This window comes from Cervus elaphus, chromosome 12 (assembly GCF_910594005.1).
Source record: "Cervus elaphus chromosome 12, mCerEla1.1, whole genome shotgun sequence".
Lineage (NCBI taxonomy): Eukaryota > Metazoa > Chordata > Mammalia > Artiodactyla > Cervidae > Cervus > Cervus elaphus.
The window spans coordinates 28261781-28289554 of NC_057826.1; the positions used below are offsets into that span (position 1 = coordinate 28261781).

At 37.1% G+C, this 27774-nt stretch overlaps 1 protein-coding gene across 1 annotated transcript; it reads right to left on the minus strand.

The window, feature by feature from the left end:
* Positions 1–802: 802 nt before the first annotated feature.
* SNAPC1 (small nuclear RNA activating complex polypeptide 1) lies at positions 803–27320 on the minus strand. The gene is made up of 10 exons (XM_043920553.1): positions 27116–27320; positions 24024–24183; positions 23720–23860; positions 22631–22735; positions 17965–18123; positions 16361–16429; positions 15546–15608; positions 11927–12071; positions 4639–4737; positions 803–1995 (listed from the first exon to the last, which is right to left on the minus strand). Exons 1-10 carry the CDS (start codon positions 27241–27243, stop codon positions 1949–1951), a joined length of 1116 nt encoding a protein of 371 aa, XP_043776488.1. The 5' UTR covers positions 27244–27320; the 3' UTR covers positions 803–1948.
* Positions 27321–27774: the final 454 nt, after the last annotated feature.

Here is a 27774-nt window from a genome sequence, read left to right on the forward strand (position 1 = left end):
GTAGCCACTCCCTTCTCCAGGGGGATCTTCGCAACCCAGTGACTGAACCCAGGTCTCCTGCACCGCAGGCAGATTTTTTACCATCTGAGCCACCAGGAAAGGCCAAGGGTCCTCTGCAAATACTGTTGGTAGGAATGTAAATTGGCAGGTTGTTTACAGTTCAACTTGGCATAATTACCAAAATTTTATATATACACAGTGTTCAACAAATTCATGGTAGATCAGATAGATCCAGCAGAAACACCAATGTGAGTGAGTCAAGATACACACACAAAAATCAATGCAGCATTGTTTGAAATGGTGAAAAATGAAATGAACCTATGCATTAGAGGTGACAGAGCAGGCCTGAGACTACTGTCCTAAAAAGGCTTGCTTTGCAAGGTTGCCCCTCAGCTGGAGTCTGGGAACCCAGCAGGTAAACAGCCCTCTACACTGATATAAAGCTTTCCCTAAAGATCCACACCTGGGAAAATGAAGCCATCATGGCACTCAGACACTACATAACCCAGAGCCACCCCACACGGAAGCCCAACTGGTTTCAGATAAGCTTTCCTTAATATTTAAGCCATCTGAAGTGGGATTTTACTGCTTTCAGTCTGTCTGAACTGCCACCTGTGTTGGCTTATATAAAACTGACTCTGAAATTATAAGCCAGAGCCCTGTATATGTATCCTAGATGCACCACTAACTCTGTGAATGTGGGCAAGGCATTTATCATCCACAGGTACAGTTTTTTCATTGTACAAGTGAAATGATACCTTTTAAAAGTACTGTTGTGAAAAAATAAGAGGAAAACTCACTGTTTTGGTTATACAATGTTCGTAAAGTTTAATGAGCCGAAGAAGCCTAGCAAATAACCTGGTATATAAGTCGCGAGGTAATGGATCCACATCTCTTCGTGCCCCAATGCTAGAATATTTAAACCCTAGAAGCTCTGTCCAATATACACATCATAGAAACTGTCCCTCAATTATCAGAAAAATCTGAAATCAGCCAAGGGAAACAATTCTGTTTCACAGCTAACATTATAGCACAGACTTTAATAAATGAAATTTTCATCTGGGCTAGCATTAGTTATTTTCCCTCACAGGGCATTTGCAGAATTCCTGAACATTCCACATGGGAAAACAACACGGAGTATAATCAACTTTAAGACAGGCTGAGCCAGCCACATGATATGCAGGTGGTCTGCTACTGGCAGCAATTCAAACAGTATGGCTGAAGCAATCTCCATCTAAATCTCTCAAATGAGAAATTAACAGAGAGGCACATTCACGAAGCTACAGAATTTTTTTGTGAGTACCAACTTTCTATACCACAGACATGTTCTGAAATATATATTACCACTCTTAAAGGTTTTATTAGAAATAGTATTTAAATGTTGTACCCAGTGTATTGACTAGTCATATTATATGCATAAGTGGACACAGATATATCTATACATACATAAACATGCATGTATACATACTGACATGTTAGGCCAACGGGAGCTTTAAAACAAGCACCACAGGATACTTAATTGATTACAGAAATAAAAACTGACCTTTCTAAGTTATCAATCATATAAGTTACTGACCACCTAAGTCTCAAATATTAAAAAAATAAAGCAAATTAAGGCAAAAACTTTAGTGCACTTTACAACATAATATATACAATAGTTAATATACATCATAAACAAATCTGTTACCAAACTGTAGATATAAAATAACTAACCATTTACATGTGAATAAGTGAGTAGGTCAAAGTCACCCCGTCGTGTCCGACTTTTTGCGACCCCGTGACTATACAGTCCATGGAATTCTCCAGGCCAGAATACTAGAGTGGGCAGCCTTTCCCTTCTCCAGGGGATCTTCCCAACCCAGGGATCAAACCCAGGTCTCCTGCTTTGCAGGTGGCTTCTTTACCAGCTGAGCTACCAGGAAAGTCCAAGGATGCTGGAGTGGGAAGCCTAGCTTTTTGTTCTCTGTTTTCTTCTCCTCTTGGGTGCAGTGAACTCTAAAGACAAAAAATTAAGGTGTCTGTCAGATCTAAAAAAGAATAATACTTAATTGATAACACATATTTAAACTAAATAGGTTGGTATAACAGTAAGAACACCTTCACAACAAAGATACAAGAAATCTTAAACCTGACATATACGTGATTTTTTCCCTTCAAAATGACATTGCAATTGTAGACTTACTAATGTAGATCCCAATCATGCTAAATGCTACTCGATAATAAGCTACTCGGAGGGTGTCTCCTATGGGTATGCCCTCCCTATAGTTACTATGGACCCAGCATGCCAGATCATAACAGTATCCGGGCCAGTGCTAACAGAAAGTGACTAGAGATGTTAACTGCTTTCCAACTGACATCTTAGTCACTTTCTGTCAGCACTGGCCCAAAACACTAGCACCATGCATCTTTTTGGCTACCGTGGCACATGTAATGACCAATACCCAAGTTAAGTCTCCATCTAGAAACAGTCGAGAGCCTAAAGTCACTGATTATTAAAAACAAAGCAAATAACAGAAGATACAAAACATGAAAATTACGGAAGACATAGAAGAAAGAAATATTCTCCATCAATGAAAACTAAAAGAAGATGACAGAAAAAGGAATGAGAAAAGACAAAGCCAAAATTAAGAAGAAAAAGAAAACAGATTCCTGGAAGGCAGCAGCGTCAGGCCAAGAGTATAGAGAGCAAGTGTGAGACCTGGTGGAGACCTCCTTAAAAAGATGACAGTGGTAAAATGCCTAATGTGCTCAAGTGTTTCAAGGGGAAGGTTTATACATTGAGCAAGTCTGAGGATAAATTAGTGATAAGTACATAAAGAAACAAATTAATAGGGCAAAAAAATTATTAACTCTCTAAGGCCAACAATAAATGCTCAGATTAAGGGAGAATCACAGATTATGTTAGATGGCCCTGCTGCTAATAATGTTTCATAAATGCTGAATACTCACATAACTAAAATAATTACTATAATTGGAGGGTGGGGGATAGGAAGTATCATGTATTTGGGTTGGGAGGTGAAGAATATATACAATTATTATACTGTAACATCTTTGCATGGTGACAGAGGTAACCAGATATACATATATATATGTATCTCTCACGGTGATGGCTTTGTAGTGTACAGAAATATCCATTATGTTGTGCACCTGTTACATTAAGGAGAACTAAATCCTCGCCCTCCTCAGTGTGGAAAGTCAACAGATAATTCATAGAACTGAAATATGAATAAGTGACAATATAAACATGCTATTTAGAAACATGGATGTCAATACCAAAATAATTATGAAAGAGTTAAAAGTGATTGTCTCAGGGAATAAGAAATGGGAGTCAGAGTCAGAAGTCCATGGTTTCTTATAATCAGTATTATAAACTCTGGGAAGACCCAGAGGGATCAGATGGGGAGGGAGGCGGGAGGGGGGATCGGGATGGGAAACACATGTAAATAAAAAATAGAAAAATTGTTAATTAGTAAATTATATGCTTATGTATTTAATAAAAACCAAATTTTTAAAATTCACACACTGATAGATTTTAGAATGACTCGCCAGGTAGCCATAAAAGTGTACATGTGTTTGTTTACTTGCAATAAAAGCCACCAGACAAAACTAGAAAGCAGCTATAGTCTGAAACTATACAGGACTATACAGGATTATAAAGAACTGTGTTATGCTGACACCAGCAAATCACAGAGGCACTCAGACTGCTGAAGGAACAAATACTCTCTTGTCTTTGTCTTCTGTATGGTTCCACAGCACCCTGTCCCTTTACCATAATGTACTGGGTCGTTTTTTTTTCTCCCCACTAAGCCATAAGGTTCTCTGGGGCTTGGACTGATCTGATTCATTAAATTGTAACTTAGGCCCACTATGAGCCACTCACTGTTCTCAGATCTATTCACTGTGATCAAAATAAAACAGTTCTTAAAACTCTTGTACTATGTATCTTTATATTCCCATACCTAGCTAACCACTTTAAACATAACAGGCACTCAATAAATGTTTGCTGAATGAATACAGCACCAAAATGGAAAAATCATTAGGCAGATTCTTGATATGTATTATATTCATTGTCACTGATGGATTACCAAATATCAAGCCTAGCCAGCTAAATGTGATTTATTCTCTATGTTACTGTAATTATTATTAGAGATAGTTATTTAAACTATTGTTTAGTAAATATTATAAATTATGAAAACCACAGCAACACAAAAAGGTACAGGCATTTTAACTCACACTGTGCAATTTACCACTGAGTTACAATCATCATCTCATAGGTAAAAATTTTACATTTACTAGAATTTGAAATGAGAAATGTTTAGCAATAAAACATTTTTTAAAAAGTTATATCCAGTAACTCACTTTGTGAACTTTGCCTTTTGTTAGGGATACATTTCAGAAACCCTCATGATTACAGATATTCACTTACTAATAACGATGTATTCCCTCTCCTTCACTGACCACTGCCGCTCCATATACATTCATTTACTGGATTATCACTTACTTTTAAGTGTCAGGATTAATGGTAAAATTCTCCAGTGTACCAAAGATAAAAACATCACAGGAACACACAGTTGTCACACTCTTCTGGGTTCTAAACCTTGAAGCTCTACCAGGAGTCTGACAAACTTTCATCTGTACCTGTTTCACTAAAACTTTCATTCTCCTCATCCTCCTCTGTAACCACAGGCATACTCAGACTTAAAGATTTATCTTCCTTATGTAGATTCTGCATGTCACCTGGAAAGAGTTAAACAAGTAATTTTATATGAAAACAAAGAATGTTAATCTTTGAGAAAAATTTTACACAAATTATGACAATACTATAATTGCACATATTAGGTGTTTAAACTAAAAGCTAAAATTGTAATGGTGAACAGAAATATGCATTTTAAATACATGTCATTTTTTAAAGTATTCATATATTTATACCTATGTTTTGAAAATAGCCTCTAATTCTTCCATTAAAGAAAACAGAGGAAAAGGGAAGAAACAAAATTAGCCAAACACTGATACAGGATTCAATCCTTATCACACACAGCATGGGTTATATCTGCACACACCATGGAATGATCATGTGTTACTTCAAGTCAATCACACATGTAATTCTAAAGTTAACAGTCTTTTGCTTTTAAGACTGATATGTACTTAATGACAAATATTCTATATCGGTTGCTGAACACCAGAATGCTGTCCAAGAACCATTATTAAATAAAACAACCTGAAAATAAGGCAATTCTCACATACACAAGCACACACACAAAATCTGTTCCTTTTAGGATCATTATTCACTAATCTAACAAACAATTGTAAGATCACATTACAGTGAAGGAAAATGTGCACAAACTTCAGAAACACAGTTAAGATTGGAGGTTTTCTATAGCAACCTTCTGTTGCCTGAAGAAATATCCTCATCAAATTATCAAATGCCACTGTCCTAACAGGTCTCATTCAGCATATCATTTTCTGGTCATGGCAACCCCTTGACACAGTCACTCTTTATTTCTTATGCTTCCTGATTCTTCTCCACAACACTTATTCCACCTGTTATCCGTAGTAATTTTTCTCTTTATAGCCTGCCTCTTCCCACTAGAATGTAAACTTCACAAGGACAGACCCTGGTTTGTTTAGGTTGATGTATCCCCAGCACTTAGAAAAGTGCCTGGCATAGAGGAGGGCCTCAATAAACCGTGAATAATCAAATATGGATTCAAGTATTTTATAACACAGTATTTCACAGAGTATATGTGTTACTAAGTACCTGCCAGTACAGAAGGCAACAAATTCAATGAAAATGAGTTTAAGCTTTCTGCTCTGAACACACATGCTGGCATCTTAATGGGATGCAGATTTTATGGAACGAAGAGATTGCTCTAGATGAAGTTAACTGTAGCAAAAAGCTTCCATTTTAAACACAATTCAAACCAAGATTATAATCAGTACAATCTATCCCTAATTACTAATACTCTTCTTAACAATCTTGCGCCATGTCCATCCATATCAACTATTCATGATTTTTTCAAACCCACATTTATAACCTAAGAGAATCTATGCAACAATGTCAAAGGAAGGAGTACTGAGTTTAAAACTGTCAGCTATGCAAGAAAACCTTCATCTAGTCACATGATGATTAATTACATTTTAGATATCATTTCTACATTAAATGAATAAAAAAGAAAGGCAATGTTCTCCAAAAGCTCTTAAAAACAAAATAAAATGCTTCATCCAGTTATGCAGCTAGGAACCAAGAAGTGAACACACAAAACTTCAGGATGTTTATCTCAGAGTCAACATATTAAATAAAAGCTATAAAAGCTCACGATATGTTCCTCAGGCCTTTACCCAAAACCTAATTATTTTACATAAAACTGAAACGAACGGCCAACCTGCTTCTTAAAACCCACTAGTTAAAGCAGCAGCAAAAGGGCAAAAACCTGCTACATTTGCACAGAGAACTTAAAGACACCTACCACACAAATGTGACAGAAAAACAAGGACAGTCCTGCATCACGAAGCCACAGTATAATGATCAAGATATCTGACAGGATTACTATATTACAAAATCCAGTAAAAAGAATATGCTCATGATGAAAACCCTGAATCATAGAGCAAAAACTAAATTATGTTCAGGATACACTGTTCAAGAAAATAGGGGAGCATAAAATACATGTAAAAATGATAAATGCACATTGTAGAAAACAAGAACCACATACAGAAGCATGTAGTATGCTTTAGAATAATTAACTGTTTAAAAAGTAAATTTTGCCATTTAAATCATTAACCTCAGTTATCCACAAAACTAACTTCCTAGAGGGTGTCAGGTTGATAGTTTTCCTCTGCTCCAAGCTCATCACGTGGGATACAATTATAAGCCACAGATTATTGCTCCATCTCAACACATATGATTACAGGACATGCAGCTAGAATACGACAATTACTTAAGTGCAGGTCTAATCGGAGCTCCAGAGCCACATTTCCAATTACCTGAGAGAGAGCAATAATGGCAGTTAAGGACTCAGGCTTCAATTCAAGCAGACTGCCACTCAAGTCTCAGCTCTAAATATTAGTTAGGTGACCTCGGATGTGGGGAAAAAGTTCAGCAGAAAATGAGTTACACTGCTATATTTAAAACGGATAACCAACAAAAACCTACTGTATAGCACATGGAACTCTGCTCAATTTTATGTGCCAGGCTGGATGGGAGGTGGAGTTTGGGGGAGAATGGATACATGTGTATGTATGGCTGAGTCCCTTCACCGTTCACCTGAAACTACCACAACACTGTTGGTTGGCTATACCCCAATACAAAATGCTTTTGGTGTTAAAAAAAAAAAATTAATTAAAATTTTTAAAAAATTAAAAAGAAAGAGTGTTACATAAGTAATAGCTGTTATCTTCACCATCATGTACACCATTACTATTAACTGATGTTCTTCCAGAAGGCTGCAAGTTGTGTTCTAGGAATGGTGAACAGGTGTAGCTAAAGCTTAAATAACACAAACATGGGTAAATCCAATCAATATACATGAGCACCTATTTATGTACTAGACACCCTTTACAAGAATTGAGCCTGGAAAGACAGATTGCGGCAAATTCTCCCCCCAAATTAAATTGTCATCCTGTGATCCTTACTCTGTTAAAGTCACCGACATTCCCCCAGTTGCTGAGGCTGTAAGCGTCCCAATCTCACCTCTCTCCACCAGCCTCTGTATGTGGTTACCTGTAGACAGCTACTGGCTCTCCTAATTGTCAGTCTGCCTGTCTAATCCCTACAACCACCCGGCCAGGTCCTCATTACCCCTCAACAGCCTCTTACTTAGAGCTCCTACTTTCAGTATGTTCCCACCTAACTACCATACTGCTCCCAGACTGATCTTCTTCAAAGAAAAGTGGTCATACCACTTGCTTGCTCAGCAGTCTCACAAGACTCCCTTCTGCCTACTAAATGAAGTCCAAATTTCTTGGTTCCACACTTCAGGCCTGGTCACAATCCAATTCTCAATATATCTTTCTATATTAACAGTAACTCTTCAATACAGCCGTCACAATCCACATAAAATGGAACCTTCGTATCCTGTACTTCCAACCACCTTGCCTTTTTGCATGTCCATCTTGTCTTAGTTTAAGCAATTATTTTACATTTGTTTGCTTTTTATTTTTTTTTTTTTTGCTTTTTAATCTTTGGATTTTTCCTGATTACTAAACATGGTTATCCTCTAAAAGTCAAACATTATGGAAATTTATGGACTTAGAAATTTCCATGATCCCATCCCTGAGAATTAACCTCTGTTATATGCATCTAGTTTTCTTCAAAGATATATATATAAAACTTCTGTCTGCATTTTTTTAATTATAGTTCACTTACAATGTAGTTTCTAGTGTACAAAAAAGTAATTTCGTTTATACGTGTGTGTGTGTGTGTGTGTGTGTGTGTGTGTGTGTGTGTGTGTGTGTGTGTGTGTGTGTGTGTGTGTGTGTGTGTGTAGTGTTGTTGCTCAGTCATGTCCAACTCCTTGCGATCCCATGGACTACACAGCCTACTTGCCTTCTCTGTCCATGGAATTCTCTAGACAAGAATACTGGAGTAGGTAGCCATTCCCTTTTCTAGGGGGTCTTCCTGACCCAGGCATCAAACCCGAGTCTCCTACATTGCAGGCAGATTCTTTACCATCTGAGCCATCAGGGAAGCCTTGATTACTTGATTACGCATATTACTCTTTTTCAAGTCCTTTTCTATTATAGTTTACTATAAGATATTGAATATGCTTTCCTGTGCTATACAGTCGGACCTTGTTGTTTATCTATTTTATTTTATAGTAGCTTTGTGTCTACATATGTATTTATTAACAAATGAATCATACTCTTCTTTAAAAAAACATTTTCACTAAGCAATGTATCAATATATTTTGGACATATTTTCATGTCAGTATACAGAAAACTTTCTCCAGCTTTTTAGGAACAGCAAAATATTCTTTATATGGACAAAAATTTTATGTACCCAATTTTTCAATGTTATACATTTGAGCTGTTAACAGTCTTTGCCATTTCAAATAATCCTGCAATGAATGTCCTCTGTGTTTTTGTCACCTGGACAAATCCCTAGAAATCAAACATACTTTTCTACTTTAATGAACTTTTTGATTAAAGAGGATCTTTTTAGTAAGCACTTGAATCTTTATTAAGGTGAAGAATAACAAATTACCTCTGCTTCAACGTATTTACAATACCTTCTGAGCTACAAAGCTGGGGTTAGCTGGAATAGTTGAGTTATAATTAAAGATCTTAATTCAGATCACATTTTACTGTGTGGGTTCTCATGGGTTAAATCCTCCCTAATACACCTAGGTAAATTCAATAACAAATCTCAGCCATCTTTAAAAGTTAATTTCAGAGTTTATGAAAATGTTTCAGGTAACTACATTACGTAAAAAAAAATATGGCTAGTGAAGGAAGTGATCTTTCACAAATTACATGTGTCAAATGCTTCATATGAAAAGGAATTTTCATTTAATTTCTTCCCTAGCTTGCATCTGGCTCCTTCTTTGCTCTTCAACTGCATAAAAAAACTGTTTTCCTGAAAGGAAAGAATATTATGTTTTGCCACTGATCTATCTATCTCTTCCCACTTTTCTGGGTCTGAAGCTGCTGTCTCTAATAAAACTGCCATCTCACTGTGCTTCCCAGCAGCTAGTGCGGGAGAAATCTTGAATAGCTTATGTACAAAACTGTTCTTAAATTTTATTTTGGTGAGATTTCAGTGAGATCTATTAGGTATGTATCCTAAAGCTTAATTTGCTTAAAATGGACTCTCCTTTGGTGTGGTCTCTTTGGAGGCTGATTGAGAGAAAGAAAAACCAAGAAACTAATTGTTTTGATCTGAAAATTGATGTGTCTTTCTGAAATAAAGAAGCATTCTCTCCACCCGCCCCCCAAAAAAAAATTGTTTTCCTGATGTTTAAGAAAGTAGCTTGAACTCTCTGCTGCACTTAAATGAAATAAGATCAACTATTAATAAAAACTGCCTGTGTAGGCTTCTAAAACTAAGTATCTTTGCTGACACCTTACAAAAAGCAACCAAATCTACCAAAAGTTAATTTTTTAAGTATAATCAACCGAATCCATCTTTACCCCATGTCCTCTGCTTTGATTTGAATTAATACATAATAAAATTCACCATTTTTAAGGTAGTACAGATCTAGGAGTTTAGATAAACGCAGTCATGCAAGCACCACTGCAATCAAACTACAGAACAGATCATCACACCAAAAATTTGCTTCGTGTCCTTCTGCAGTTATCACTTCTCTCCACCCCCAGTTCCAAGGAATCAACAATTGTTTTTATGCCCCTGTAGATTCACCTTTTCCAGAATATCTTATAAATGGAGCCATATTGTATACAGCTTTTCTTGTGTCTCACTTCTTTCACTTAGCACAGTACACTGAGATTTATCTGTGTTATTAGATATATCAATAGTTCTTTTATTCCTGAGTAGTATTCAACCGTATGGTATATCACATTTACATAATGTCCAGCTGAAAACATTTAGGCTGATTGCAATCTTTTGTAATTTGAATGAAACTGCTATAAACTTACATATACAAATTTTTGTGTGAATGTAAGTTTTCATTTCTCTTGGGTAAACATCAAGGAGTGGGACTGCTGTGTTATATGGTCAGTATATGTTTAACTTTATGAGAAACTGCCAGTCTTTCAGAGTGACTATACCATTCTGAATTCCCACAAAAAATGTATGAAAGTTCCAGTTAGCTCTAAAATATTTACTATCTGGCCCTTTACAGAAAGTCTCTTGACTCCCAACAGCTAGAGAATATTTTTAAAAATCAAGAATGGATGCTAGATTTAATCAAATGTTTTCTTGAGTAACTATTAAAATGAATTCACATTTTCCCCTTTAACCTATTTATACAGCAAATCTTATTGATAGATTCCTAACTGCACCATCCCTGCATCATAAAATGAATGTATACAATCAAGCTGTTCTATATCTGAGATTCTTCTGATACATATAACTTAGAATTTTTTCATTAATACTTATGAGACTGGCCTAACAGCTTTCTTCACAATACATGCTAACCCTGTAAAGAAAATTAAAAAAAAAATTATCCTTCGGAAGTATTTCTTAATTATCCTTAACAAATATAGTATCTCCGCCTCTGAATTCTCAAAGCACTTCATGCATTAATTGATGGAACTTATCATATCTGGAGTATATTAAAGGTACTGAACTTAAATTCTCCCTCTACTATCTCAATATAGGAAAAAAACATGCTAAAAGGCTGTTAACATATCTTCATATACTGCTGCAGTGGCTTTCTGTGTGCTGCTTCTATTAGGCACTAAATATTTAGTATGTTTCTTAATACTTTTCTCCCCTTGAGCCTGCTAATAAGATTCCAACTTTATGTATGGTGAATATATTTGTGCAGTGCTTAAATTAAACTACTTGAGTACATATTCATGTTTTTAAAAACCAAACAGCAAAGGTAACTTTATAAACTATTTCAAAAGAAAAGCAGGTACAGCTTAGTTAATACAGCTAATGGAAAATATGGTTTATAGAATGTGCTACTTATCATAACTTATTGTACATGTAAGTTTGATTCACACACAAAAATTACTAATGAAGTATAATATGGATAATTCTAAACTGATTCTATAACCATATCACTTTTGGACAAGTTATTTCATCTGTATGGGCCTAAATTTTATCATCTATGAAATGACCCAATTTTATGACTTCTAGGGTCCCTTTCAGTAGTAAGATTCCAAGAATCTAAGAAAATTTATTTTTAATATTAATCTCACAAGGTTCTTAAACAAGTATCTAATGCTTTTTAATAAAGAAAACATGGTGAGGGAAGATAGTACGTAAGTCCCATTTCCCCTTTTTAAGGTTCTCAAAAGGTACCTCTGTCTCTGGAAGACACTTTCCTTCCTGCTGGTTTCAACGTTTCTTTGTTTCTTCTTTTCCTAGTTGTTTTGGTTTGTACTTGGCTGGATTCAGAATCAGAAAAGTCAACTTTGACCTGACGGTGCCTTCTTGACTTTGATGCCTAAATAGTTGGAAATCTAATTAATTACAATAAATCACAAAATGAATCCAACAATACATCATTTAGGGAATGGCAAAACATTACTGCATGGCAAATAGAAGGGGAAAAAGGGGAAGGAGTGACAGACTCCCTCTTCTTGGGCCCCAAAACCACTGCAGACAGTGCTGCAGGAACGAGATCAGAAGACGACTGCTTCCTGGCAGGGACGTGATGACAGACCTAGCAGTGTGCTGAAAAGCAGAGACATTACTCTGCCAACACAGGTCCACTTAGTCAAGGCCACGGTCTTCCCAGTGGTCATGTATGGTTGTGAGAGCTGGACCATAAAGAAGGCAGAACACCAAAGAATTGATGTCTTTGAACTGTGGTACTGGAGAAGACTCCTGAGAATCCCCTGGACAGCAAGGAGATCAAATCAGTCAATCTTAAGGGAGATCAACTCTGAATATTCACCAGAAGGACTGATGATGAAGCTGAAGCCCCAGTCCTTTGGTCATCTGATGTGAACAGACGACTCATTGGAAAAGTCCCTGATGCTGGGAAATACTGAGGGCAGAAGGAGAAGAGGGCGTCAGAGGATGAGATGGCTGGAGGGCATCACCAATACAATGAACATGAACTTGGGCAAACTCTAGGAGATGGTGAGGGACAGGGAAGCTTGAGGTGCTGCAGTCCATGTGGTTGCAAAGAGTAGGACATGACTGGGCAACTGAACAACAGGTCACTTAGGGAATGACAAAACAGATAGACAAAGATGAGGAAAGATTTACAGAAAGACTTGTCATAGTCAAGTCTTTACCATGACACTTGCTTGCTTAATATTTGTCACAGGTGTATATACCCTTTTATCTTTATAACAGGAAGAGGTCCCTGCAGCTGTCATCATCATCTATTCAAACTGGGTTAAAACTTCCTTATTGGGTTAAATTGTTGTAGATGCATGGTTGGAAGTGGAGGTAAAAAGGACAAGTATATTTTTCCCAGCTAACAACCTATTCTCCTTTTCTTCTAAAAACATTTTACTTTCCTTTGTTAGCACCATGTATTTCAAGGGAAACTACTTTATGCCTGAGTCTCCATATGGTCATGTGGTCCCAATCTAGTCAAAATGAGCTTCACATCCCCAAGGCCACCAGGGTATGGGCGTGTGATCTGCCATCACTGATATAACTCAATTTTTGAAATCTGTTTAACTATTAGAAAGGAAAATTCTCCCTTTCCACTGAACTGAAAGCTGGGAAGGCTGGAGTTGTCACAAATACCACTTGAAGATAGTGAAAGCAATGTAAGAGATGAGAAATAGAGGTAGAGTCCCAGGACTTTTTAGTTGTATCAGTCAATAAATTCCCTTACTTGCTTAAGCAGAGCCCTAACATAGTTTTCAGTCAATGTCATCTATGTGGTACATGTATTATCAACAGTTTAAAAGCTACCTTGCACTATATGTTAATTGTACCTCAGTAATTAAAAAAAATCATAACCATGCAATGACACGTTCTTATAAAAATTTAAGGGGATTATAATTTAATTAATATTTTTTAAAGTATTTCATAATATCTTAAGAAATTAAACAACTAGCCTATATAATATGGAAATAGTTCTGGTTTAAAAGAATTTGGGATAATTAAGTTATTGTCCTGATGCTTTCATTCAAAACTGCAGTAAAGCAAATTGATAACACTTGACTAATCTATAGTCACTTTCACTTTTTTCATTTATTCCCTTTTATTTCAACAACCAGAGAATTATAGTAGTTTCCCACAGAATAAAGACACTTTCAAATCCATGAAAAAAACCCAGGGAAAAAATCCCAGAAAAAAATATGAGATAAAGCATGTAAGTTTACTGGTGCTCCTTCCTGAAACCCCACTAAAATTAGAGGAGAGGAATAAAAATGAATGAACTCACAAAATGGAGATAATAGGAAACAACACAGCTGTAAACAAAACAACATCATTCTGGAGGTGGAAAAGTGATGGCTGACTTAGGATGAAGAAAGGTGAACAAGGAAAGCTGGTCCAAGTGGATCAGGAACTAGGGTCATTAAAAAATGTGCAGCTATGTGAACAATCTACAGAAGGAATAGTATCCCATTTTCTAGCCTCAAAGCTGAACAATTGACCTCTTCCTGTACAAAACAGGTGAGCTCTCTGGAGAGGCTAAGCCAGAGCAGTTGAAGGCTTTTGACCGTAATAGAAAAGCTAAGGAAAGGATGAAGCCTCTTACTGGAAGCAGGGGTGTTGAATGAAGTCTTTGGAAGGAATGAATGGTGATCTTGTCAGTGGATTCTCTGTAGGCACCCGAAACACTGCCAGCTGGGCTTATTTACTACTTTCCTCCCCCAGCTTGCTCTCTGATAAAAATGGCTAGATCTAAGAAAAACATGAGGCTAAAAGGCTGTATCTCTGTATGGTGGTTTAGTCACTAAGTTGTGTCTGACTCGTGTGACCCCATGGATTGTAACCCACCAGGCTCCTCTGTCCATGGGGCTTTCCAGGTAAGAATACTGGAGTGGGTTGCCATTTCCTTCTCCAGGGGATCTTTCTGACCCAGGGATTGAATCCAGGTCTCCTGCACTTGCAGTAAAGTCAGGCACTTTACTGACTGAGCTACCGGGGTATCTCTATATGACCACTCTTAAATATGATTTCAAGATCTTCAAACATTTGCAAAAAGTCACTAAAATGAAAGACAGAGAACAGAATAAACAAAAATAAGAACTCTGGAGGAAAAGGAAGACACTTCAAAAAACTGTAATTAACATCCTCAAACAGATAAACATATTGCACCCAGGGGGAAAAAAAATAAGAGATCCACTTTTGAATTAATAACAGATTCAGAGAAAAGAAAAAAAATCTTAGTAATGAAAAAATGTCAGCAGAAATTTTAAAAATCCATTATAATAGTTCAGAAGATAAAGAAAGCTCTCTGCGAATAGATAAAAACAAAGAAGAAGAAAATAAAAGTTCCAGAAAAAGAGCAAAACTGCAGCAAACAATTCGATCAGAGAAGCATTTATAGAAAAATCCCTCAGAACTGAAGGCTATCAGATCAAAAGGACGTCAATCCTAAGAGCCCAGGGCACTGGTGGAAAAAAAGACCTACACCAAGGTACATTATCATGAAAATCCAGAGCTCTGGGGATAAAGATAAAATTCTAAAACCTTTCATAATTAGGAATACTAGAAGCTGGAAGACTATTAGTAAAGAACAATGGCATCAAAATTCCAGGTAAATACCAGGAAAAAAATAACTAGAAGAGAAAAAGGTGAAAAAGAAGAGAAAAGGCTGCCTTTTGAGATCAGAAGTCCAGGGGCAGGAAGTGGTGGAGCAGGATTGCTGAACTGTATAAGCTAAACAGTATTGTTAGATTTTTAAAACTATGCAGAGGTGTTACTCTGATGAAAAAATAAAAATGTGATTAAAAGAGCATCAAGTAAATTTCTAAATTACCTTATTAAATAAATAACTTACCTGAGCAACAACTGAAAAGGCCTTTGATTTTATTTTCGCTAATGATTCTGCCCTTTCACATCTCTGGAAGTAAAAACAACCCGGAATGGGAAAAAGTTAAAACACACAAACATTAAGTAAAATCACGAATAATTAAGTTTGTTTTTTTTTAAATCAGAAATAAGACAGAATCAGATTCAAGACAGAAGGTAGGGTAAAAGAAACTAACATTTATTGGACACATATTAAGTAAAGACACATAGACATGCATCACTTTCTAACAGGGGCCATGATAACAACCCCATGGCTACTGATTGTTTTCATTCAAGATTTAAAAAGGATAAGAATGAAAGGCCTGAGCCCTGGTGACTATGCCATTCTCTCTTCATCTGCCTAGGCCCAAAGATGGCTCTCTGCCTCATCCACTAAGATGGATGAGAACCTTGAAGGCAGAAAGCCGTAAAGAGTAGCTTAAGCTGCACGCTTGGTGGAAGACTGACAAGCAGGGAGAAAAAGACAGCATTACAACAGTCCTCCCCTGGCCCTGCAAGGACTGAGGGCACCTTCCGCCACCACCCGTCCCCTCTCTTGCTGAAGACGGTGAACATTCTCAGGCCCAGTCTATACCTCATGTGGTCTTTCACAAGGCTTCCAGTAAAGAACAGACTAGCTCTTCACAGAACCCATCTTACAGAATTTTCTAATGTATGTATTAACATTATAATATTGACCACAGCGTGTTATGGTCAATACACAGAATCATAGCCACACAGAAAATGAAAAGAAGCTAACCAAACCTTTGCCCCAGAAGCAATCATATAATGAATTTTTCTGACCTCTGATTGTTGTGAATTTCTCTCACTCTTTTCTTCTCCACCTTTAACTTTCAGTTTTAAGGGTGGATTCTAAAAGATAAAGTAAGTTATATTTACACATTTACAATTCAAACCAACTAAAAATTAACTGAAAATTATTTTCAGAACAATGGAAATCATTTACTTAATTACTGAAAAACTAAAAGAATATTTCACAAGTATTGAAGCATGGCTCACCACCAGACATTAAGGTCATGGTTAGGTTTCATTAGAATTACAAAATCAATAAAAGTAAATCCTAACTAATGAAAGATAATATGCAGATTTATGTGGTCGTGAGAAAACTGGTTTATTCTCCTTTCCTTCAGGTTTTCAAAGGTCTTAGTCATGATCATTAAAATAAGTTAAGACAGTGCTACAAAAGATGTTTACATAAGTGCCTAGGTCATCTGTGCAACCCAGCTGTAGCACTTAAAGTAGTCAAACATTCTAAAATGTGCTCTCATTAAAATAAATGTCCACAGAGGAAGCAAATTATTTCCTCCTTCCCAGGGCTGTCATCTCATCACTTTCCTTGTTCATCTTTTATAAAAATTGAGTTTTGAGCCATTATCCATTATATAAGTCAAAAAGTAGCAACAAATCTCTCTGATATATAACACATAATGATGAAAGATAACACATAAAAATGCCTTTCTAGCATTTGTGAAGACCTTAACACATTATTAAACACATAGTAAGTAATAAGAAATTACTTTTTTCTTTTATCTTTTTCCTAGAAGTATTTAGTAAAATTAGATGGAGTAGTGGTTTCAAAGGGAAATTTAGCAAGGCTGGCCTTCAGGTTTCCAGAGTTAAGTTTCTCTAGCTGAAAAGACTAACATGGAATATGGGCAACTCTAGCATCAGCATTTGGGTCAGAAAACTAAATGGAAGATTTGCACTGATGAGATCTGTAAACAGTTAAACCAAGGCAGGTAGAGCATTGGTGAAGAGAGAGCATGCGCTCTGCCACAATCGGAGAAGCCACCATGAAGTCTAGCCGTCCGCTGCCATGCAGCAAAGCGGGACCGGTATAGCCAAACCTCTCACCTTTAAGAGAAGTCAGATGTCTGGAACCTTAAGACCAAAAATATTTAAATGTTGGTAATTAGTTCAAGTTTTTAAAACATTAGGAACAGGGCTATGCAAAGGGAAAAAAAAAAAAGTTATGTGTAGGATTTGGCTTAAAGACGGCCTGTGTGCAACCTCCAGAGAATGCTAAATTCTAAAGATTGTACTAAATCCATGGTAAACCAAGATTATTTATTTCCCTATAATTATTTATTTCCCTATAATTAACACACTACATAGTGTGTACATATATATTAAATGGATATTATTTAACTATATGTTATATAGTTGCAATTATAATTATATAATATTATTACACATAAAACCCATTTGTAAGGTTAAATAACATCACCTAGCTACTAACTGGTAAAGCTGAAACTAAAGAAGTTAGGCCCTCCAGATCTTCGTTTCACAGGAGGTAGCCACTAAACGAGGCTGCCGCTCAACACCCTCACCCATGTCCAGCCAGTCATGGACGACACAAATGCAAAGGTGATGTATCAGTTACAAACCTTTCTGTCTTTGTGCCACTGCTGATGCTCCAAAACTATGTTCTTGATATTGTCAAAAAAATCATCTTTTATCAAGTTGAGGGATTTTTCCGGATTGGATTTGTCAGCTGAAATTACATGTTTCATTCTCTGATAATGGTCATGAACGTTCATCATTTCCTACAAGTGAAAAGATGAGTCCTTTAATTCAGTTTTCGAGGAGAAATGCACCAACACAAATAAAATAAAATCACCTTCCAAAGTGACAGAGTTGAGAAGGAATAACTTATTACTGTATATTTAAAATAATATAACTATGCAAACCAGTACATTATTAATGAAAAGTCTGCTTTCCAGAAATATGGAATTACGGAATTCAACTCAATAAACTTTAATAAATATACAACATATGGAGAGATGAAGGGGAAAGTCTAATATAGGATTGCGTTCCTGGATGTAACAAAACTTATTTGTAGTATAGCATATCTTTAAATATTACTCCTAATAATTAAGATCACATTTTTATTTCATATTGTCACATAAAGGATATTTACACAATCCTTTATATTCAGCTGGGAATTCCTATCTCATGACTCTCACCCAATCCTCCGGAGATGTGCTGATTTCAGAAATCTCAAAGCTCTTGTGTCTATCTCCATAAGCTTCTTCATTACTTCAGTGATAAGATTCAAGATTAAATGAAATAGTGATTTATGACACCATTTGAGGCATAAGTATTAGTTAGATCTTCCTACTCAAGAAACCTCCAGACAAATGGGCAGGTCTACAGGGTAAACAGGAAGACAGCCTATGGCAGGCAGACAAGAATCACATAAAACCAGCACTGACACTCAGCTCCAAGACCAGCAGAGAACTATCCCTCACCGATTGTTACCACGTCCTCTGAGTCACCCCCAAGTTAGGCTAGTCAATGCATTTCTAGGAGATTTTGATGGACTTGATCAACATCTGTTCAAGGAATTCAAAACTGCTGAGGAGTGCTGAGTGCTTACATATGCAGGATCTTCAATGGGGAACAGTGTCCTGACGTGGGGAGCCCCTAACATTTCACATGGCACACTGTGCTGTATTCCCACTATTTTACATGCACTACAATACAGGACAAGGACAACGAGCTTGGGGCCTGGGACCTGTCACTTGTTAGATTGTGACCTTGAACAAATCCCTCAGTCACAGTCACGTTCCTCGTTTGGACAAACACAATGCAGATGTATTAAGTGAGCTTATACAAGTGGAAGTATTCTGTAAATGTAAAACATTATACAAAATCAAAGGATTAAGAAATAAAAGGTAGTGTAGGGCTTTGGAGCTTTACACACTTGGACATTCAAATCCAGTGTCTGTACCTTACACTATACAAATTACTTAACTTCTCTGAGTCTCAGTTTCCTTGCTTTTAAAACTGGGAAAACACTATCTCCTCTGCAGGACTATTATGATAATTAGTGAAATAACATACAAAAAACCTTCAGCATAGTTCCTGACACACAGTGAATACTCAACGTGTAATGCCATTATTATAATTTTATAAATGAAAAAAATAGATTCAAAAGTGAAATGACTTGCTAAAGGGCATATTTAAGTAACCGAGTTGGAATTAATCAGATCCTTTAAAAAATTGTAATTATGTATGGTGATGGATGTTAACTAAACTTACTGTGGTTACTATTTGACAATACATATAAATATTGAATCATTATGTTATATACCTGAAACTAAGACAATATTATATATCAATTATACCTGAATTTTTTAAAAAATCAGCTACTTTGATTCAATTTTCTATTCTCTTGTTTTATTAAACCTCCTTAATCACAAAAGATAACTGAGAGGCAGAATCACAATCAGAATTCAAATATGCTGACATGAAGACTTAAGAGCATTTGCAGGAGGAGAAGGAAAACAGAAAAGTAATCAATTTAGGGATTATCAGTGAAAATGAGGAATAAGCTATGAAGATCCCCTGGAGAAGGAAATGGCAGCCCACTCCAGTACTCTTGCCTGGAAAATCCCATGGACGGAGGAGCCTGGTCGGCTACAGTCCATGGGGTCACAAAGAGTTGGACACGACTGAGCGACGACAAGCGACGACAAGAACAGGAAAAATACAGCCAACACAAGTACAAAAGGAAAAGGCCTTCAAAGCAGATCTGTGGCAAGCCAAAAATGCTAGATAAAGTCAGGATGGCTTCACACAGACTTCTCCATTCCTAGAAGCTTCCACGAAAAGGCATTTCATAGCCTGGCCCTTCTGACCCTCCTCTCCAATCACAAAAGAATATGGCTTTACGCATCACCCCAGCTCTGTTCTCTAAAACCTCCCATTATCTGCTTGCTCACATATACAATTATTTAACAGAGGAACCTTTAATTAAAGAGCTTCAAATGAATAATAAAAATGTTTAAGAAGGCATATTGAAAAAAATTAAGGTTCTACCACCAAATTAGTCAACAATCAAAACTTACAACCAACTGGGTTCAAATCATCTTTTTTTCATTAAGAGAATACTAATAAGAACAACATCCTGCGGTTCAAAAACCCCCTCTGGCTCTCTTTATAATTCACATCAGTACTCCTTGGCAAATCCTTTCTGGCATCCCCAAATCTTTCATTCTTCATGCTACTCCAAACTTCCTCCCTCTCTTAAAGCTAAGGCTATTGGGTCTGTTTGCTTTCTGCTTCTCTTCTTCACAATTATGAGTCCATTTCCACTTCCTTCCCTCAGGTTTCCAAGGAAGAAGTGCCTTCTTCAGCTCAAAGGAATCCCTCCACCCGGCTCTTGGTCACCAACCCACCACCTCCTCCACAGAAGGGACCTCATAGCTTCTTTTCTACACAAAATCTCCTTCTAATAGCTCCTTACCCCAAACCTAAATATATACTCTAATTTTCTCCAATCTCTAAAACTTTTCAATGATTCCCCTCTCCCCAAAAGATAAAACATAAATTCCCTCTATTATGCAAATAATTTTTTTTCCTATCTTTATTTTTATACATGACCTTCTCCCACTTTCCTGCTCAGCTGCTATAGGGCAAAGATCTTAATTTTTGTCATACTTCACTAGACATCTGCAAATGATACCTTTCCAACCCCAGTCTCAGCTCAGACAAGGTCTTTGCTGTCCAACAGGCACTGCTACAGAATCTTAGTCAATTGCTTCCTAAATTAATGTCTCCGTGCCTCAGTTTCCTCAACTTTTAATCAGGGATAAAACATCTTCTGTAAAAAAAAGAAAAAAATAATAACTAAAATTTGTTTAAAGCACCTGTTTTGCAGGGATGTTGTTGAGGAGTAAAATATTGATAATATACACAAAACATCTTGTATCGCTCCTGCACTACACCATGTTGTCTTTAGATACTTAGTAAATAATTTCCTTCTGTGTAATTCTTAACATTCTAGGTATATGAACACCTGTGTCAATCTGAGGATAGAGTACCTCATCCTCACCAAGTGTCCATACATATGAAAAATTTACATATGATTTAGAGGGGAAAAGGATCCATGGACCTTCTCAAGGCTATCCATGGACCCCTGATTAACAATTCTTGCTCAAAACTGATGTCGGTATACAGAGCAGACCCAGAGTGCTTTGAAAAATCAATCAACCTGACAGTTGAAGCTATGAGAACATGGTAGCATCTGGGACACAGAGAAACAGTTGAGCAAATCAAAGATCTGATCCCCTTTTCACTCCTTATATAGGAAAAGACTGAACAGGGTTGAGGGGAGAAGTAGTAACATTTACTAAGCATCTACTATGTGCCAGAGGCCACACTCAGCACTCTTCAGGAATAATCTGGTCTCAACTCTTACAAGTGGATGAAATAAGGGTTGCAATCATAACATTAAAGAGGAGGAAACTAAGGCTCAAAGAAATGAAAAAACACAAGAAGTCCCCCACCTGCTCACACTCACTCTATACACTTTCTATGTACACAGGAATCTATTCTTTAGAAAACAGGAAGGGATCACTAATTAGAAGGCTGCAGCCCTTTAGTGGGGTTTTGTTTTAACCTCGGGGCAACTTTCCCACTCAGGAAAAACTCTCTTTAACTATTTATCAATGCAAAGGATTTTCCTGAATACTGCACATCTCAAAATACTGAAATACATTAGATTGAAAAGCTGTTTTAAGACTGTAACTCTTATTATTCTTGACTTCAAATTTTTGTTTTATCAAAATAAACTATTTTCAATAGTGGGTTTTTACTCAAGCACTGTAAAAGGGAACTTAGGAAATGAACATATATTGTTTAAAAAAAATAAAGTCACTAAATTCTTGTTTTATAATAGTGGGTTTTTACTCAAGCATTGTAAAAAGGAACTTAGGAAATGAACATATATTGTTAAAAAAAAAAAAAAGTCACTAAATTCTTGTTTTATAATATATCTAAAGTCAAATACAAATGGTAGTTTCAATATTTGAATCCCAATATCCTTAGTCCAAGTCCAGTCTTTTACATCTATTTCTCACTCTTTCAAAATTTATTCCAGAAATTTTGATATATTTAGGGTAAAGTATTCCTGACACTTGAGAGAAGGTAATAGCATTCTATGATTAGAAAAAATTTCAGTATCCAGTAGATGAAGGTATAAACTCAATATATAGTTAACAACAAAACAGTTTTTAAAAAATTTTAAGAACATAAAAGCAAATTTACCTCTAATACATCAGAAGTGATAAGTTTCATTACACGATCATTTGGGTCCTTAAATTCTTCAGTAATTTCAGTTCGTTGCATTTTTTTCTTCATTCTGTATGACAACTAAATAATAATGTCTTTTAAAATAGATGCTTTAAAAGATATATTTTAAGTACTGTAAGTAAGCCAGCAATAAAAATCATGTATAAGTAAATATGGGCCAAAAAACAAAAAGAAAAACCAGCTCTAAGTATGTATTTACTAAATAAGTAAGTACATACTTACTCTGAAAAATGTATTTTTCAAAGACTGTTAAACAACTTTTGAAATAACCCTTAAGATCCCAGGCCACATGCTTACAAATTCAGAGAAGTTACATGATTTGTCAACTGACAGAACTAGAACCTTTTGATTAAAATGCTCTTTCAATCTAGCATCTGAAAGTGTCACAAGACTGGAGAAATATATATTAGTGGAAGTTTCAACTTTTCACTAACTGGCATTAAAATCTCTCAGTTCTCTTCAGTAGCCCCTCTGATGTCTGAATAAAGGCATAAACAAATGCAGATGCCCATCTAACTTCTTCTTCTAACCATCTACTTAATGGACAATACTCAGAAATATTGCATTATTAGGAGAGACTGAATTTTGCTTTCACAAAAAAGTAATCAGAAAGCATTTTTTTCCTTTTTCCTTTTTTTGGCCATGACACACAGCTTGTAGGACCTTAGTTTCCTGACCAGGGAATGAACCCAGGCCCTCAGCAGTAATAGCCTGGAGTCCTAACCACAGATCACCAGGGAATTGCCCATATTTTTTTTTCCTATTTTAAGAAATCTTTTTTCTTTTCTTTTCTTTTCTTTTTTTGCCATACCACATCGCATGTCGGGATCTTAGTTTCCTGACCAAAACCTGGGATTGAACACAAGCCCCCTGAATTGGAAGCATAGAGTCTTAACCACTGGACCACCAGGGAAGTCCAAGAAGCCTCTTCTCAAGTATTGGGAATGATATAATACTCTTTCCACTTTCTGGAGACTGAGGCACTTTACGGACAATGAAGCAGAATTTCTCATTTTGAAAAACAATCTCCTTCAGATAACACACCAATTTGGGCATTGCTGTAAAGTGAAATGCTCTGTCTAGTCGCAGTCTCCTGAAAATATAAGCTGCATCAAAATGTTGTGCGTTTATCAAATCTTGCTGAAATTTTAAAATTTCATCCCAATCCTTCAGGGCAACTCTAATCTGCAAACAAGAGAAATAAAAAAATTATTAGTAAATGCAAATCTTTTTTCACAAATGTATTATAATTTTGAAACACTGGCATTTCTCTTTAAAATCAGTTGGCTATGAAAATATTGCACCTGTTTCATATTTCTGCTGGAGGAAAACAACTCACAAATGTTACCTTTTGTTTTGGTTGACACAGTTGCGTGTTATATAATCCATATAGCAGATACAAAGCACCAACTCTGATCTGGAAGGTGTATGGAGGTAAAAAATATCGCCAAGCCGAAGTCAAAGCTTCTTTTGTAAACGTGTTCTTTTCTAAATTTCTCATTCTACCACTAGAAAACAAAGAGAACCTATATTATGATTGTGAAAAAAAATAACAGAAGAGGTTTATACTTGTTTAAATAGCAGCTGCTAGAAAGCAGACGGGCATTCCACACCTGATCCTTTCATGATTCAAGGATAAAGACCTAATTTTCTGCTGTGCTTCTTACACTGAGGCCCGAGGTACTCTTGATGCACGTTCCAAAAGCATCAACTTTACTGCTGAATTGGGAGCAAAAGGAGTAGGATTACAACTAACTACTGGTTTAAGAATTTTAAATATGTAATATACTAAAATAACCACGGTAATGTTACAGAATAAAATACAAAGATCAGGTTCATTTTGACAAAGCGGTTGACCTAGAGGGTATTATGCTAAGTGAAATAAGTCAGACAAAGACAAGTTCTGCATAATCTCACTACGTGTGGAATCTAAAAAACAAAGAAACAAAACAGAAACACAGAAACAGAGAGCACGATGATGGATGTCAGAGGGGAAGAGGGTAGATGGACGGGCAAAATAGGTGAAGGGGATTAAAAGATACAAACTTCCAGTTACAAAACAAGTCACTGGATATAATATACAGCATAAGGCATAAAACCAATAAAAGTAATACTTCAATAATTTTGTATGGTGACAGATGGGTTACTGAACTTGTGGTTGATCACTTGGAATGCATTTGACTGTGGAATCACTACACTGCACATCTGAAACTAACATGCTGTAACTCAACTATCAGTCAGTCAGTTCAGTCTCTCAGTCATGTCTGATTCTTTGTGACCTCATGGACTGCAGCATGTCAGGCTTCCCTGTCCATCACCAACTCCCAGAGCTTGCTCAAGCTCATGTCCATCGAGTTGGTGATGCCACCCAACCATCTCATCCTCTGTCATCCCCTTCTCCTCCTGCCTTCAATCTTTCCCAGCATCAGGGTCTTTTCCAATGAGTCAGTTCTTTGCATCAGGTGGCTAAAGTATTGGAGTTTCAGTTTCAGCATCAGCCCTTCCAATGAACATTCAGGACTGATTTCCTTTAGGATGGACTGGTTGGATCTCCTTGCAGTCCAAGGGACTCTCAAGTCTTCTCCATCACCAGAGTTCAAAGGCATCAACTCAACTATACTTCAATTAAAAAATATATGTGCATATTAATATATAATGGTGATTTTTCCCCAGTAGCCTCAGGGGGTCCTAATCTGTTCTTGAGACATTTGGGTGAAAAAGTTGGAGAACCACAGCACAATGTAACCCTCCTCCCCCTCCTCCTCCCAATTCTGCAGGGAAAAAGTTCACCAATGTAAACAGCAGGGTAACAAAGGAGACCCCACTATATACCAAAGCCTGGGCCCTCTAAGTAATGAATATACTACAAGAATGAAAAATACCTATTACAGTACTGGCAACCAAAGCAATTTCTAAAGAAAATCCACCACTCGTTAAATAATCTCTACTTGTCTTCTCATTTTAGTTCCTTCTTCATTAAATTAAAAGATGGGGCAACCATAGCAAAATTTTTCTAAACCACTTTTCCCAAGAAGGATACAGAGAAAAAGATCACGGGTTTCAGAAACAGTAAGACATGCTGGTTTCAGTACCTGCTGTACCACCTACTAGTTGTGTGATCATGAAAAAATTATTTAACCTTTTTAAATCTCAATTTCCTCATCTATAAAACAAGGATAATTACTGATCTCAGAGTTGTTCTATGGATTACATACAGCTATAAATGCATAACATTTAGCACCAGTAAAAAAAAAAAAAAAAAAACGAGTTCCTCTCCTTTCATTAATTGTACAACAAACGTTTCTCCATTCTCCATCCCCTGCAATGGACAAACTATACAGGTACTTATTTTACATCAACAAGGAGAAAAAAGAGAATGTTCACATTTTATTCAGCAGAACATAAGAGTTATAATCACAAGGACTCATTCATTTTATTATTAATTTAGCATTTTAAGTATTATGCTAATGGAATATTAGATCCATCCAGTCACTGTCCTCAAAGAGCTAAGTCTAGTGGAAAGAAAATTTAAAATAGTAATAACGAATATTTCTTGAGCACTTAAGACTGCACTTATTATCACGATCAGTAGAGGACTCTGACCACATTCAGGAAGTGGGGCTCCATAATCCATGCTTCTCACCACTACACTATACTGCCTTCTGAACTACACAGTTAAAATGTGATTAAGTCAAGAGGTAAAATAAGCACAAAGTGCTACAAGAAAAAGAGCATGAACACCTTATTTAGTCCAGAAGGACTAAGGAATGTTTCCCTGAAGAACTGTCACAAGAGCTTAAACCTGAATAAAGAATAAGGTAGCCAGGTAAAGGCAATTGGGGTAAAGGTCCAGACTGAGGAAACCCATGTAGAGAGCCGTGGAGTGGGCTGGTAGATGAAGCTGCAACGCTGGGCAAAGGCCAGTCACGAAGGGTCTTGCCAACCTTGTTAGGGAATCTGAGCTGTACTCAGAGGCAACGGAAACCATTTAAGGGTGGTATGAAAGGCCGTGACATGATCAAATCTGCACTTTACAACTTCAGAGGTTGTATGAAAAATGAATTCAATCATGCGGGGTTTTGTCTTTGCTTGTGTGTTTGTTTTTAAACATGGAGTTGTAAGAAAACAAAACGAGAGGGAGGGCACACGACGGTAATCTAGGTCAGGATGAAGTAGTGGAGGTAGAAGAGTGGAGAAGGGCGGCGAGGTAGAGCTATACATATCTGGGAGGATGCCGCAAAATGGATGGTTGAAACCCAAGCCAACGAAATCGCCCAGGGAAAACGCGGAGCCAAGCACAGATGACGGCCCAGGAGAGACGAAGGCGGTGTTCAGACTGCCACTTTGCTCAGCCCTTCCCAGGTCCCGCAAAGCGAAAGGGATGGAAGAAACTTGTTACGCCGCCCCTGAACAGAGAGAGGCGGGACAAGAAACACCCACCAGAAGATGGTTCCGAACTTCATACTTCTCCAGAGCTCAGTGAAGTCCTCGAAGCGCACGCTGTCCATCTCCTGGAAGCGGCTGAGCAGGGCCTCACAGTCGTCCTTCAAGCCTGCAGGAGCCCCCATGTCTGCAAAGCAAACACGCCACGCGCAGGGAGGCTACCGGCGGTAGCCGCGGAAACGAGGCTCTGAGCCCCACCCACTACGACCTGACGCACACGCCCTCCGTGACGCATTTCCGGCCGCTTCAACTCCACCTCCAGCCGGATCTACCCAAGCTTTCGCGTTGTTTTCTGCGCCTGCGCAATCGTTCGCCTCAGGAGCTCAGATCGCTTTAGAGAAGTGAGGTGGGCGCGATTAATTTCAGTAAATAAGTTTACTCCTCAGGGGACCTGTGAGCCAAAGAAGGATTTTAGGTCTGTATTATACCTTATACCAATCATTATTACACTTACCATCTCTCCCCTTTAAAGTGATCCTAGGGTGACAAGTCAACTTTTACACCTAAGAAGGAACATCTCACAACCTCAAGCCACTGCCTCGTGGAAATAGGATCCAAAGAGGGTTTACTGAGAAGTAGACTGGACTTCAGAGGCGGGCATGGCAACCCACTCCAGTATTCTTACCTGGAGAATCCCATGGACTGAGGAGCCTGGC